We start from the raw sequence: 13,596 nt of genomic DNA on the forward strand, positions 1-13,596 counted from the left end.
TCCAAATACATTACAAGGCTACAAAGAACGGCGCCGAGTACAAGGCCCTCATACACGGGCTCCGCATCGCCGCCTCTCTCGACATTAAGCGCATCCTCGCGTTTGATGACTCCAAGGTTGTCGTCGAGCAGGTCAACAAGTCTTGGGAGTGCACAAAGGAAACCATGGACACCTACTGCGCTGAGGTCCGCAAACTCAAGGCTCACATCGAAGGTCTCGAGTTCCATCACGTCCTCAGAGAACACAACATCGCCGCCGACGTCCAATCCAAGCTCGGCTCGAAACCCGCCCAAGTCCCGGTCGGCGTGTTCGTCTAGAACTTGAGAAAACCATCCATTAAGATCCTGGACCCAGACCAAGCTGTCAGCAACGCCGAGCCTCAGACTGACCCAGTGTCCGCCGATGTCTTTATGATCGAACAATTCTACATGGATATCACATGATACTTGTTGTAAACCGACTTAGATTGCTTTCCATGTAACAACTGACTAGGATTAGATCCTATCCAATTATAACCTAGGTCGTCAGCCTATATAAGGTGGCCAGGGGCACCTCCTAGGGTAATTGACCCCACCTTACGTTAACTCTTTGCACCTGCGATCAGCAATACGATCCACCAGAATACAGACGTAGGGTATTACTCTTCGGAGGTCTGAACCTATCTAAAACCTTATGTCCTTGTGTTACCATTTGAGTTTTTATCTTACGATCTTCCCTGCTTATAAATCTACCACTTGGACAACCCCTGGTGAACTGCCAATCATTAAATTCGACACTAAGTTAACTTCTTGTACAGGATGTAAGTGCTAAGCTAGGGCTTTTCCTAGCTATATTAATACGAAGCCAAGAGCCTCAGAAGGCATCTCGTTACACCAAATTCACAGGATCCTCATTTGGATTACCTTGAGGTCATGTTTCAAGTGCCACTGCACAGTAGAATAACGCGACAAAACATACGGCCACACTGTAGCAGCCCTAGTGGCAATGCAAACCACCCGCAGAAAACTAGTTCAAGTTTAGAGATCATTTGGAGTGGATAACTTATGAATAGTTCTGTTCAGGTGGTCAAACCAACTCCGGACCAGAATATGAATTCACAGGATTATTTGGTGCACAGTGTGATGGATTACAAGATTGGGGCACTTGGCTTTGAGCTGCCACATCAGCACTCAACGTCTCAACCAAATGAGAAAAGAGCACAAAAAACCAAAACTCAGATGCATGCCAGCATCAGCAATTCCGCATGCACTTTATCCCTCGTCCACACATCCAGGCTCAAACCCAACCTCTTCTCCCTCCACTCTTCCCTCATCCAAAGGGAAAAAAGGACCCGGAAAAGAAACAGTCACAGACAGATACCAGCACCAACAATATCCAAATTATTCCGAAGCTAGCAGCAGCTCATCGACACGCTCAAGAGCAAGAGCTAGCAAGTGAGCAAGAAGGAAGCCCGCCATGCAGACGCCAGCCATGTCGACGTCCATGGCCGCCACGCCCACGACGACCCGTGCCGTGGCGCCGGCGCCGGCGGCAAAGTCCCCCGCGCCACGGCAATACTGCAACCACCTCCTCCCCTCCGCCACCAGCCACCGCCGCCGCCGCGGCAGCGTCGTGGCGCGGTCGGCGAAGAAGAGGAACCCGTGGCTGGACCCGTTCGACGACGGTCCCGACGAGGAGTTCGACTACCAGGGCATGTTCGCCGGCGGGAAGCAGGAGGAGGACCCGCGGCCGCCCGAGGACCCGGCGAACCCCTACGGGTTCCTCCGGTTCCCGCAGGGGTACAACCCGGAGCTGGACAGCCTGGCGTCCAAGGTCCGCGGCGACGTGCGCCGCGCCTGCTGCGTGGTGTCGGGTGGCGTCTACGAGAACGTGCTCTTCTTCCCCGTCGTGCAGATGCTCAAGGACCGGTACCCCGGCGTGCTGATCGACGTGGTGACGTCGGCGAGGGGGAAGCAGGTCTACGAGATGTGCAAGAACGTCAGGTACGCCACCGTCTACGACCCCGACGACGACTGGCCGGAGCCCGCCGAGTACACTCACCAGCTCGGCATCCTCAAGGTACTTCTCTTGGACTTGGGATTGGTCGAGCAATCCTCTGTTGCAATTATGAGCTAGTGACAGAATTTGATGAGTAAATTGTGGATAGTAGGCACAAACTTTTTGAATATAGTGTTGCATTTGAAGTGCTAAACCTGGCCACTTAGTGCTGCTCTTAATTAGCCTCATCCCAACATCTTGATTTGGCTGAATCTCGTGATGTTGTCGTTGCAATTTGCAGAATAGATACTATGATTTGATCCTGTCGACGAGGCTGGCCGGGATCGGGCACGCGCTCTTCCTCTTCATGTCGTCGTCGCGGGACAAGGTCGGCTACGTTTACCCCAACGTCAACAGCGTCGGTGCGGGGCTGTTCCTCAACGAGATGTTCAAGGCGCCGACCACCAACCTCTCAGACGGCGGCTACCACATGTAAGGTTTTACAGTTCCCTGTGAATGTTTAGACAAATTATTAAGCGAATTTTGAAACTTTTAACAAAATTCCAAGTAACACTCGATCCAACCAGGTACACGGAGATGCTGGAGTGGATCGGCCGGCCGGCGAAGAACGTGCCCCGGCAGCCGACGCCGCCGCTGCGGGTGTCCATCTCCAAGAAGCTGCGGGCGTACGTGGAGGGCAAGTACAGCCGCGCCGGCGTCGAGAAGGGTAAGTACGTCGTCGTCCACGGCATCGCCTCCGACTCCGTTGCCAGCATGAAGTCCAGGGGCGACGACGACTGCCTACTCCCCCTCGAGCACTGGGCTCAAATTGCCAAGGAGATCAGGTTCACCGTTCGCTTCCCATTTTACTCTCTCTCTTGTCATCGTGAATCAGTGACGTGCAGTGAGTAATGGCACCGTCTTTTATTAACTTGCAGCTCTGACGACAAGGGGCTGAAGCCTCTGTTCGTGATCCCCCATGAGAAGCACAGGGAGGAGATTGAGGAGGAGGTGGGGGAGGACACCAACATCCTGTTCCTCACTACCCCAGGCCAGGTAGGCGGCTATTGACTCCTTGAACGAATCTTCATGTTGCAGAGTACAACATTTCAGTCTTTCAGAGATGGCTTAAAAAGTTCTCTCCATGCCTTCTTTGTCCAGCTCACCTGCCTCATCAATGACTCCGCCGGAGTCGTCGCGACCAACACCGCCGCCGTCCAGCTCGCCAATGCCCGCGACAAGCCATGGTGCGGAGGAAACTGAACTCACCATAGCTACCAGTGTTTGCAGTTGTTAGTTCCTCTTCCTCATGCCACTCCGGTCTCTGTTATTTTGCCAGTGTGGCGCTGTTCTCCTCGGCTGAGAAGGCGAAGCTGTTCCTGCCGTACGTCGAGGATAAGGGGAGCTGCACCGTCATTGCATCGGCAACAGGGAAGCTGATCGACATCGACATCGAGGCCGTGAAGAAGGCAGTGAAGGACTTCGAGCCCGCTCCAAGCTTCGCATTGGCATAACAGTACATAGAGATTCACAGAGAATTTATATGAGCCACAAAGCTGGCAACAAGATTTCAGTGTCTTTCGCAATTTCAATTCAGCACTAATGCCATTTCTAGATTAGTATAAGAATCAGAGGGATTCCACACACAATGTTGCAGCTATTACAACTGCAAATACCAGACAATGCGCTTTCTGGTGCCATACCGATAAATTAATCACCATATCTCAGATCAGCTATGCAATAAATGGAACTAGAACATACAGCACACAATGTTCTGAAGAAGAACACCCCACACGTCATCTGGTCTCTTCGTTGCTTAGCCTCAGGTAAAGAAATACAGTACCTATACACACTAGGGATTGAAATTCTATACAGGTACACGACCAGTCATGGCTTCCAGAACCTAAATGCTTTCTCAACTGTTCCCCAGTGCTCCACGGAATGCCGAACACCAACCCTCACCTCATACACAAGCTAACACAATAACAGAACCAATAAATATCACAGGCTAATACGTCAATAGAATCACCCTATCTCAACCGAACTCAGCTGTTTTGGACAGGAACTGCAGCGGAAGTTTCTTTCAGAACAGAGTTCTTCATGTCGTCGGAATTAGTTTTGATGCTGAGCAGCGTTTGTGCAGATTCGAGTGCCTTCTCACCTCCAAATTCCAAAGTTGTCTCCTTATCAGACACACCGTTGGCATCCTTCTGAGTGATGGTTGGAGGTCTCTCATCTGCTGTTGTGATTGATGTGCTGGGTTGCTCAATGGCTGCCACTGGTTGACTGATCGCAGAAACAGGTATGCTGTTGCTTCTAAATGGTTCATCATGGTTGTGTTTACCTTCGTAAGTTACAACGATATTGTTGACATCATCTGGTGCCTTTTCCACATGCTTACGGACAGGACACCCACCATGTGTGCAGCGGTAATAACTCCTGCGAGGTTGGTTCAGAGAGCAATTTAATTAAAACAGCACCTAGTGAAACAGGGCATATCGGCAGAACATAAACAAGGATTTGAGGAAGAATGCGCAAAGAAAAGCTTAATATACTAGTTTCGTGGACATGAAATTGCTAGTAATGCGAAATCGCTAGTACCAAAGTCATGTCTGACAACAAGTGCCACCAGGAATCCAGGAGCAGACGCGACCACATTAGTCAGAATCTACAATTAGTTAGTTGAGATTTGTTTGGTTAGGAATAGATTAAGTTTGTTAGGAATAAACTGTTTACCGTAGCTTGGTCATTAAGTTTGGCAGATTACATACATGCCTGCAGCCAATCATGCTGTTTGAGGGCCAACATCAGCTCCCTCATCATGGGTGAGAAATCAGCCAAGGAACGGCCGGTGACAACCCACACTACTTGATCTGTCACTGCCGCATGGCCGTGACAGGCGTAACTAAATTTTGTATTTGAGACACAGTACAGTTAGTGAATTTGTGTATTCACTCATTGGCAAGTTTTTGTTGGTAATTGGAAACTACTTGCGCCATGGTAGTGAGAGTTTATGCAGCATATCACAAAGGAAAATGCAACTATAATATATTCTGAATATATGAAAGCTATTACAGAAGACAGCTAAGAAAAATGAACAGGGAAATTTTGACCCTTAGACAATATGTGATTATACCAACAGAAACAATGCACAGATTGGAACAAATAATTAAATGACTTATTTTCAACCACAAACCAATCAACAGAACTGAGCGCTATCACTTTTAGTTTAAGTTGTCATACAGAACATCAAGTGCACAATGGAGGTTCCCCACCTGGCTCCCAATGTGTCTCCACTATCCATCTAGTACAGCAATTTCCACAGCTCAATGCTGTTATACAAACACCTTTCCTTTAAATTACCACACAAACCTCCCTCATATTTTAGTTGAACCCAAACTCGATGCACATTGCAAGCGGAAGATCTTGCAGGATCACATTAACAGGCATATGCAGTTATGCACAGCATAATCACTATATATTTAAGGGATCAACACCTTAATTCCTGGTCAATGGGATAGCTGGCCAAGCATTATATAGAGGGAGGATCATAGCCTTTTCTTAAGTGTGATAACAGTGAGGTTGGATAGCTATTTTACAAGAACAAATAAGAACAAAATTAAATAGCACCTACATAGACCAATTAGTTATGCACTTCGAATATCAGTTTATCCTAATCAAAAGCTTGTTCATTACGATATTCCAAAAGAACACAAGGGTAATGGCAACCAAACATTTGCAAAGATTAAAAAAACCTTTATCACTAACAAAGATTAAGACTTCATGAGCATCAAACCCATAGCAGTAGCCTGAAACTTGTTGAAAGATATTTGCAGGATTAATTTGCATGTGCATCCTTAACACCAAGGCCTAGTGGGCTACAGGTGCACACAGACTTGGGACCAAATGAATATATAACAATGTGGCACAGGAAAGGTACTTATTAATTGTTATAAGCCCTTTTGCTTCTTACATATCAGAGTCTAAAATCTTACGCAACTTGCTTAAAAGATAAGAGCAAATTTCACAAAACTACAACTATTTCTGCCTTTAGTAACATGTTGTGTGGTGATAAAACAGAGCAAGAATAGTAGTAATTTCATGTAAAAGTTGCAGTTTTTAGTAGTTAGATGTAAATAGCTACAGTTTATGAGATTTACTCTTCACGGCTACAGTCCATAAATTTAGTTTCTGTTTTGACAGTTAAAGTCAAGCTTTTCTTTGTTGCCATCCATTAATGCTTTCCATTTCAACGATATACTAATTCTTATGCTATTCATTCTCATAGACCAAGCTTCTAGACTTATCTACACACGTCAAAGAAACTTTCTAGTACAGTAGTTTTGCAGATGTTGCTACTATATGGTAATACAAATAAATGCTCAAAGCCTAATCCTGGAGACCAAGGCACAAATGCGTCCATTTTTTATTTTGAATATTTCATTCTTACACCAGAAATTCAGTTTCTAGAAGCACCATCAGATGTAATGTGCACGGTCAATTTTAAGCATAAGGGATGAAAAGTTTTTCTAAATTATCAAACCAAAATACTAACAACAGGCTCAATGCAAGAATCCATTACACAAATGTTGAGATCAGAACAAAATCCAACCCCTTAGTATAGCTGGGGAAAACTAAAAGAAAAGTAACCGCAAAAGGAGGTAATAAGCCTCCATAGCTACAAATAAGAGATACAAAATATCACAGCAGCATATAGAAAATGGGTCGAGAACTCAACTTTGAGAATCTGAAGTAACAGTACACTATACTGATTTTAAATAGGATGGCGTAAAATTGCTCTGTATCAGTTGTCTATTGCATTAACAATAAATGAGAGGCTTCCCACCTGGGGTTTGGATTTCCCTTGACAATTTTCTGTCCATACTTGCGCCATCTGTATCCATCACTCATCTTTCCAGCCTGCACAATAATCTTTTGCTCTCTGACAGTTCTGAGAACTGGGGTTAAGTTAGGTGCTGTGGTTTCAATCACCCTGCTCAAAGAACATAATAGAGGAAACAAAAGGTAAGAACCAACTAATTAACATAAACATAAACAAAGCAAATAGTGCAACAACATAATGACCTTCGCTTCGGTAGGGGTTCTGCACTAGGATGTTCATCCTCAGATTTGTTACCAGCATCACCTTCGCAATCACTCGAGCAAAAGAGCTGCTGCTCAGAGGTTTCTGAGACAGAACTATGGTCCAATTTATAGGTGGTAGGTGTACTGGATTCTAAAATTTCTGTATTCACAAGTCTCAAGGTTTCACCTCCAGAGGGAACACCAATAGGAGTCACTTTTTCTTTTGCAAATCTGGTTTTTGGAGGTGGATCATGATTATGAGCTCCCCTATAAATGATTTCCACAACACGGCCATCAGGGCAATGCTCAACCTTCTTTTTAGCCGAACAACCTGAGTTGGTGCATCTATAGTAGCTCCTTGAATTCTCACTACTTTTCACCTGCTTCTGACCATATTTCCTCCAGTTGAAGCCATCAGCCACCATATTTACAACAGCATGGTGGGGTGATTTTGGCTCAGATGAAAATGGCTTGTCTGCTAATTGTCTACAAACATTCCCTTCAGCTACTGACGGTGATTGCTGCAGTGGTACTATAGATCTTGGTGTTATATAAAATGGACTTGATGGAGCTTCTGAACATCCAGATGTGGTTGGGGATTGCATGTGCATTTGCGCATGTGCTGTTACACTCGCCAAAGCTGCTTGATGAGTCATTGCAAACTGACCCTAAGATTAAAAAAAAAGAGAGAATTTTACAAACGAAGTAGTCCACCAAAATAAAGCCCTATATAGAACTGGGGGGTAATATGATAGCACACACAAGACATGAAAACCAAGTAGCAAGCAGTGCATTTATAGTAATGTCCTATGAGGCATGCTATAGGTCTGTATGAAAGCTTAATAACCTATGTACATCACTGACAGAGATCTGCCAAACTAAAATTTGAGTGAGTACTACACAAACAAAAAAAGGAACACGGGAATTCAAGATATTGTGATATATTGAACAAGATTAATCCAGCCCTTTGCCACATGAAACAGAAGATATTGCATTGTAAGATAACAAAGATACTATTACCTTGCATAAGAATGTCATCTATAATATAAAGTTGTGTGCTCATATCAAGGAAAGCACTGCCTGGATTCAAGGTTTGAAAATTTTGGTAACCAGTAATCGACCAATCACCCAACTTAGAGGTAACTATTGGTATAATGGGGAATAATCTGGCCTAACCGCTGATTTTACAGTAAATGGTACAGGCACCAATTCCTTGTATATGGTTGAGTATACCCTTTTTTTAAACCCTGCCTGGATTGCTATTATGTTACAAGAAACTACAAACTCCCACAGAAACATGTTTATGTGTAAATATGACATAATTTTTAAAGCAAAAAAATTAGGGTTTTCTAAAGTTTGCTTTTTGTTAGTTCTCTTCAACAACAGACAATCCTCCCTACTCAACAATTTATTGACAGTTCAGTGAGTTTGCAACATATTCAGTCACTTTGTCATCATCTTATGCAATTCTAACACCTCGTGGTGTAAAGAAGACATGTCGTTTTCCCCTGTTTTGAATCCATGTGGTAAGTAAGTTGCCTTATGCAGGGACTAAATATGTTGCAGGAATATCACTCAACTCTCAGCAATAAATGATTTAACTACAGAACTGCAGCATAATTGCAAGGCCTACCAGAATAACTGCACAAGAACCTGTGAATATTATGGAACTCCAATCTGTTCATGTCGCTACTACTTTTTATTATACTTCTGATTCAGTACAAAGGCTAGAAACACAAACCAACTATCAGTTTGACGACATGTGAATTAACTACAAGGGCACCAATTTCAGAAGATGGTAAAGCAATAAAAACGACAACAAAAGGAAGAAGATCTGCAGCAGTACACAGCTGCACTTAAAAGTTAGAGCATGACTTTAAGGCATGTCACTTTCATAACCACACCAGTGTCAAACCTCCTCTAGATTGTATTGCCACAACATCTGTAATTCCAATCTAGCATATACCTAGAATTGCATACATGTGACCTAAATAATCAGCACCGTTTCTGGCACTGGCCATCATAGGTGACATCATACTACGTTTAACATCAGTTCTAATTGGCTAAGTAGGATATGAAATCAAGTATCACTATGTCCACGAACGAATCAACACAGAAATGCGCGCTTAGAAACTTCATCCACAGCCCATCTATAGAGAAAGATACACGCATAGGGAGCGAGGAACAGCAGACGCACCGCGAACCCCGGAGGCGCGATGAAGCACGGCACGGCCACCACAGGCACCGCGAGGATAGGCGTCTCCGCGCTGGCCCCGGCCGGCCGCCGGGTCGCCTTGACCTCCTTCTCCGTCCCCTCCACCTTCACCACCGCAAGCACCTTGCCCTTCGCATCCACCTTCTCCTTCTCTTTCGTCTCCTCCTTATCCTGCTTCGCACCCTTCCCCTTATCCTCCTCCAACCGCTTCTCCTTCGTCTCATCCCCCATCTCCTTCTCCCCTTTCTTCCCCTCCTTCGGCTTCGCCTCCGCCTCTTTCTCCGAGTCCTCAGCGGGCGTCGCCCCAGGGGCTTCCGGCGGCGGGCGCGTCTCCACCTCAGCCGCCGAAGCCTCCTGGGACGGGAGCTTCACCTCAGCCGTACCCTCCGGCGGCGGCGGGCGCGCCTCCTCCACCTCGACCGCCGCCGCCGGGGCCGGGCACTTATCGTCGGCCGGCGCCGGCGCCGGCGCCGGCTCCGGATCGCTGTCAGCCATGGAGGGGAGGTGGGGAAAGCTAGGGTTTGGAAGGCCGGAGAGTTCGAGAGGTGGGTGAGAAGAAGAGGAAGAGGAGGGGGAGCTTTTTGACTGACATTGACCGCAGCAGAGAGGTTGTAGTAAAAGCCGGAGGAGGAGTGGGAGAGAACGGAATGGGACGGGAGCGGGAACGGGAGCGGGAGCGGAAGGACGGAGGGGTGACGGCCGTTACGGTTCCAGGAGACGGCACGGAAGGGAAGGGGTAAAGAAGCATGCTAGCCATACATGGCGTGCAATACTGGCCGGCAAGGATGCTCTGAAGGAGGGGCTGATAAGAAGGATAGGCAATGGCACGCTGACAAACATCTGGAGGGATAGATGGATACCGGCTCATTTCAATGGCCAACCTATTACTCCAGAAGATGGACAGGGTGTCACCATGGTCTCAGATCTGTTGACAGAGGAAGGGGAGTAGGATGAACAGCTTATCAGGGATATCTTTGTGCCAGTAGATGCCAATGCCATTCTCAGCATACCGAGGAGGCAACAGGATGAGGACCGATGGGCTTGGGAGCCTGAAAGACATGGAGTTTATTCAGTTAAGTCTGCATACAGGAAACTGTATGAATCGAGCGGCCGACAAGAGGAGAGTGTGCTGGGAGGATCAGGAGATGTTTCATGGAACAAAATTTGGAAACTCTTGGTTCCTCCCAAGGTGAAAGTTTTTTGGTGGAGAGTATTGTATGAATTTCTCCCCGCAAAAGAAATCCTCCACCGGAGACACATTGAACCAACATGTTTCTGTGAAGTGTGTGGCAACGATGTGGAATCAATCAGGCACATTTTAATGGAGTGCACGGTAGCAAAAAGTTTCTGGAGAGAAGTCAAGATTCTCAATGGAACAAAACTGCCGTCAATGCACCCAGCTACTTGGGAGCGTGACTTGCTTTCGTCTGAGGTTTGCAATGAAAGAGAAAGAAGTATCATTATTATAGGAATGTATGCTCTGTGGACACAGCGGAACCAAAGAAGACATGATGATTCAAGCAAACCCATTAACATCTTGGTTCGATGGTGTTTGGATACGGCCTTTGATCTATGGAACATACAGGCTACTGTAAGACAAGTGGAGGTGCGTCAGCAGGTGAATCGGTGGAAGCCACCGCCTACGGGCTGGACCAAATGCAACACCGATGGAGCTTTTAACCCTGACAGAGGCGAAGGAGCAACTGGGGTAGTCCTCCGAGATGCGTCTGGCCAGTTTGTGGGCGCCAAAGCGGTATGGTATCCTCACGGTTTTGATGCTTTGACTCTGGAGGCATTGGCGTGTCGAGACGGTGTCCTGCTCGCCCGGGACAAAGGGGTCACCAACCTCATTGTGGAAACTGACTGTCAAGAACTAGTGAAGCTCTGGCAAATGTCTACAGATCAGCGCTCGGTCATCGCTCCGATCATCAGGGAAACTCGCTTGATTAGCTCTTGTTTTGAGAATTTTGATGTAACTTTTGTAAGCCGATCTTGTAATCGAGTAGCTCATCAGTTAGCAAAGGAAGTCTCAGGTGACATTAGGTTGGGAATGTGGCATTTAGCCCCATCCTGTGTAGCACACCTGCTGATTTCAGACTGTAACCCTGATTGATCTATGAATGAAACCCATGTCACAAAAAAAAAAAAAGAAGGGAAGGGGTAACGGTCGTGCCTTGTTTCGGGACGAGGTGGAATGGGTTGGGTTAATTCTACTTTTATGGGTTGGGTTTAACATCTCGTGTTTGGATGAAAGGGATGGGTTCATTCCAGTCTTTTATTTGGTTGAAAGGGTTGAGAGAAATGGGCCAGATGCCATTTTAACACCGTTAGCAACGGGTCCCACCTGTCAGCTGCGGGGCCATCTTTTCTTTTTTTACCTCAGCTTATCTTCTTCATCCTCCCTCCACTCGTCCGATCCTCCACGCCGCCCGATCCCTCTCCTAGCACAGGCCGGCGTTGGCCCCCCCTCCCTCTTCACTGCACAGGTGCGCCGGCCGCAGGCCGCCGCCCCTCCCTCTTGCGCCGTCTGGCCCTCTCCCTCCCCACGATGCTAGTGCCCCCGCCCCAACCTACCCGGCGGCCAGTGGTGGCTGGGCTTGAGCTCATCCAGCCACGGCGGGGCTCAAGCTTGCTCGGCTGGCGGCGCAGGGCTCTAGGCGCGCGTCGACCTCCAGGAGCGGACGGAGAGCAACGCCGTTGATGTGAATCGAGTGCGTCCGCTCGTTTTTGAGCGAATGCATTCGACCCGCGTCTAAAAGGAATATTCCCTCCTAGGTCCGATCTAACCCAGATGCATTTTCAACGGACGGGTCACTATCCAGGACCGAACGGTCAATTTGATGTGAGTTTAAAGATACAACAAAAACCAATTGAGCAATAACAGCAGAATGGCACAAACCAAAATCAGATCAAGCACTCTCAATGTTTCAACATCTCACCTATCAGCCTCACGCAAAAAATGCACCTGGTGGCAGCGAAGATCCAGCAGTTGCCTAATGGTAGAATTCAAGGTGCCAATTTGCATTTACTCAATCCGCAAAAAACGCATCAAAATCTGCTTCCTCTCTCATTGAGCTACTTCTCTTCTATATACGTTATTAGGCCTATTCACCGGGTTGGTGCCAACTCGTTCAACCCACTGAAGTAGTCCATATAAACCGGCTACACGGTTTCCATCCGGGTAAACCGTAGTTTGAACCAATCAACACGTGCAAAGAGCTCGTCGGCGACCACGCAGCGGCATCGACGGCCGCTCTTGCGCGAGTACCATAGGTTATGATGGTGGACACCCCCTGGACATGCTCCTTGCTCGAGCAGTGCCTCATCAACCCCAAGGAAGCTAGTGAAATCAAGCTGGGTCAACATCTCGCCTAATCTGTAAATCGATGTGACGAGTGGCAAGCAATTTCCAAATGAATTGGGGAAGGGACGGGAGAGTCCGGTCTTGCACCAACTGCCACTGCCTTCCTGCCGGTGATGTCTTTGGCGAGTACGGAGCTGCTCGTTGCCGCCGATGACGTGATGGAGAGCCGCTCGCAGCTGCCAATGAGTTCCGTTGTCCCTGGTTTTAAACCATATACAAACCCGCAAACCAACCTGCCTAACCCGTAATCATGCGATTTGATTTGAGAAACTGCTTAAACTCATGTTAAACCGCTGTTGAACAGACTTAACGTTATCGACCTCTTCCCTTCTCAATCAGTCATGTCAAAATCATTATCTTCCGAGCTTTCTTCGCTCGGAGAGCAGATTTTTTTTAACGATTGTGCGCTATTTCATTAATTAAAGGAGTTTACAAGCCGTCGTTCCGAGCGGAGCACCTACAGGAGCGAGCATAAAATAAATTAAATTTATATAACACCAAATGATCTCAAATGCTGCCGATCAGCGCAGCCATGTGCCTAACCCCACTAACTCCTAGGCGCGAGCTTCTTCTCTGATCTTGCCCATTAGGGTCAGTGTCGATTTCTCCTTTGTTGGAACATACGCGCGCTTATCTCACCAAGAGTATAACCAAGCGCCACCCCTTCTTTGGCACTCTAGACCTTGCTACTAACATGCTCCACCAATCGGCTACTGCAAGGCTTTGACCCCACTCATCCGGTCTGATTTGGGTATATCCTGTCCAGTCGGCCACCATTTTCCAAAATTTCAGTGAATAATGATAGCCAGCCACCATTTTCCAAAATTTCAGTGAATAATGATAGCCAGCAAGCAGGTGGTGCGCCGTCTCCGGGTCTCTCCTACACAGCGGGCAGCAAGCAGCCCTCGTCCAACCGCGCGTGGCCAAGCGGCCGGAGGTCCACATCCTATTTGGT

General features: G+C 47.2%; 2 protein-coding genes across 2 annotated transcripts; one reads left to right on the forward strand and one right to left on the reverse strand.

The window, feature by feature from the left end:
- Positions 1–1,306: 1,306 nt before the first annotated feature.
- Positions 1,307–3,677, forward strand: LOC101774774 (photosynthetic NDH subunit of subcomplex B 1, chloroplastic). Its single transcript, XM_004973086.4, has 6 exons — positions 1,307–2,058; positions 2,279–2,469; positions 2,565–2,822; positions 2,916–3,033; positions 3,139–3,224; positions 3,317–3,677. Exons 1-6 carry the CDS (start codon positions 1,456–1,458, stop codon positions 3,489–3,491), a joined length of 1,431 nt encoding a protein of 476 aa, XP_004973143.1. The 5' UTR covers positions 1,307–1,455; the 3' UTR covers positions 3,492–3,677.
- Positions 3,678–3,718: 41 nt separating this feature from the next.
- LOC101774371 (probable WRKY transcription factor 32) lies at positions 3,719–9,859 on the reverse strand. Its single transcript, XM_004973085.3, has 4 exons — positions 9,260–9,859; positions 7,063–7,730; positions 6,824–6,970; positions 3,719–4,416 (listed from the first exon to the last, which is right to left on the reverse strand). Exons 1-4 carry the CDS (start codon positions 9,770–9,772, stop codon positions 4,023–4,025), a joined length of 1,722 nt encoding a protein of 573 aa, XP_004973142.1. The 5' UTR covers positions 9,773–9,859; the 3' UTR covers positions 3,719–4,022.
- Positions 9,860–13,596: the final 3,737 nt, after the last annotated feature.

Source organism: Setaria italica, chromosome VI, assembly GCF_000263155.2.
Source record: "Setaria italica strain Yugu1 chromosome VI, Setaria_italica_v2.0, whole genome shotgun sequence".
NCBI classification, from domain to species: Eukaryota; Viridiplantae; Streptophyta; class Magnoliopsida; order Poales; family Poaceae; genus Setaria; species Setaria italica.

Bases quoted from the DNA above. Each gene is read 5' to 3' on its own strand.
- LOC101774774 (XM_004973086.4), top strand. From the start codon at position 1,456: ATGCAGACGCCAGCCATGTCGACGTCCATGGCCGCCACGCCCACGACG. The intron at 2,823-2,915 runs GTTCACCGTTCG...ATTAACTTGCAG, and splicing joins CAAATTGCCAAGGAGATCAG to CTCTGACGACAAGGGGCTGA. The intron at 3,034-3,138 runs GTAGGCGGCTAT...TTCTTTGTCCAG, and splicing joins TCCTCACTACCCCAGGCCAG to CTCACCTGCCTCATCAATGA.
- LOC101774371 (XM_004973085.3), bottom strand. From the start codon at position 9,772: ATGGCTGACAGCGATCCGGAGCCGGCGCCGGCGCCGGCGCCGGCCGAC. The intron at 6,971-7,062 runs GTCATTATGTTG...TTCTTTGAGCAG, and splicing joins GAACCCCTACCGAAGCGAAG to GGTGATTGAAACCACAGCAC. The intron at 4,417-6,823 runs GTGGGAAGCCTC...CCAACCTCGCAG, and splicing joins AAGGGAAATCCAAACCCCAG to GAGTTATTACCGCTGCACAC.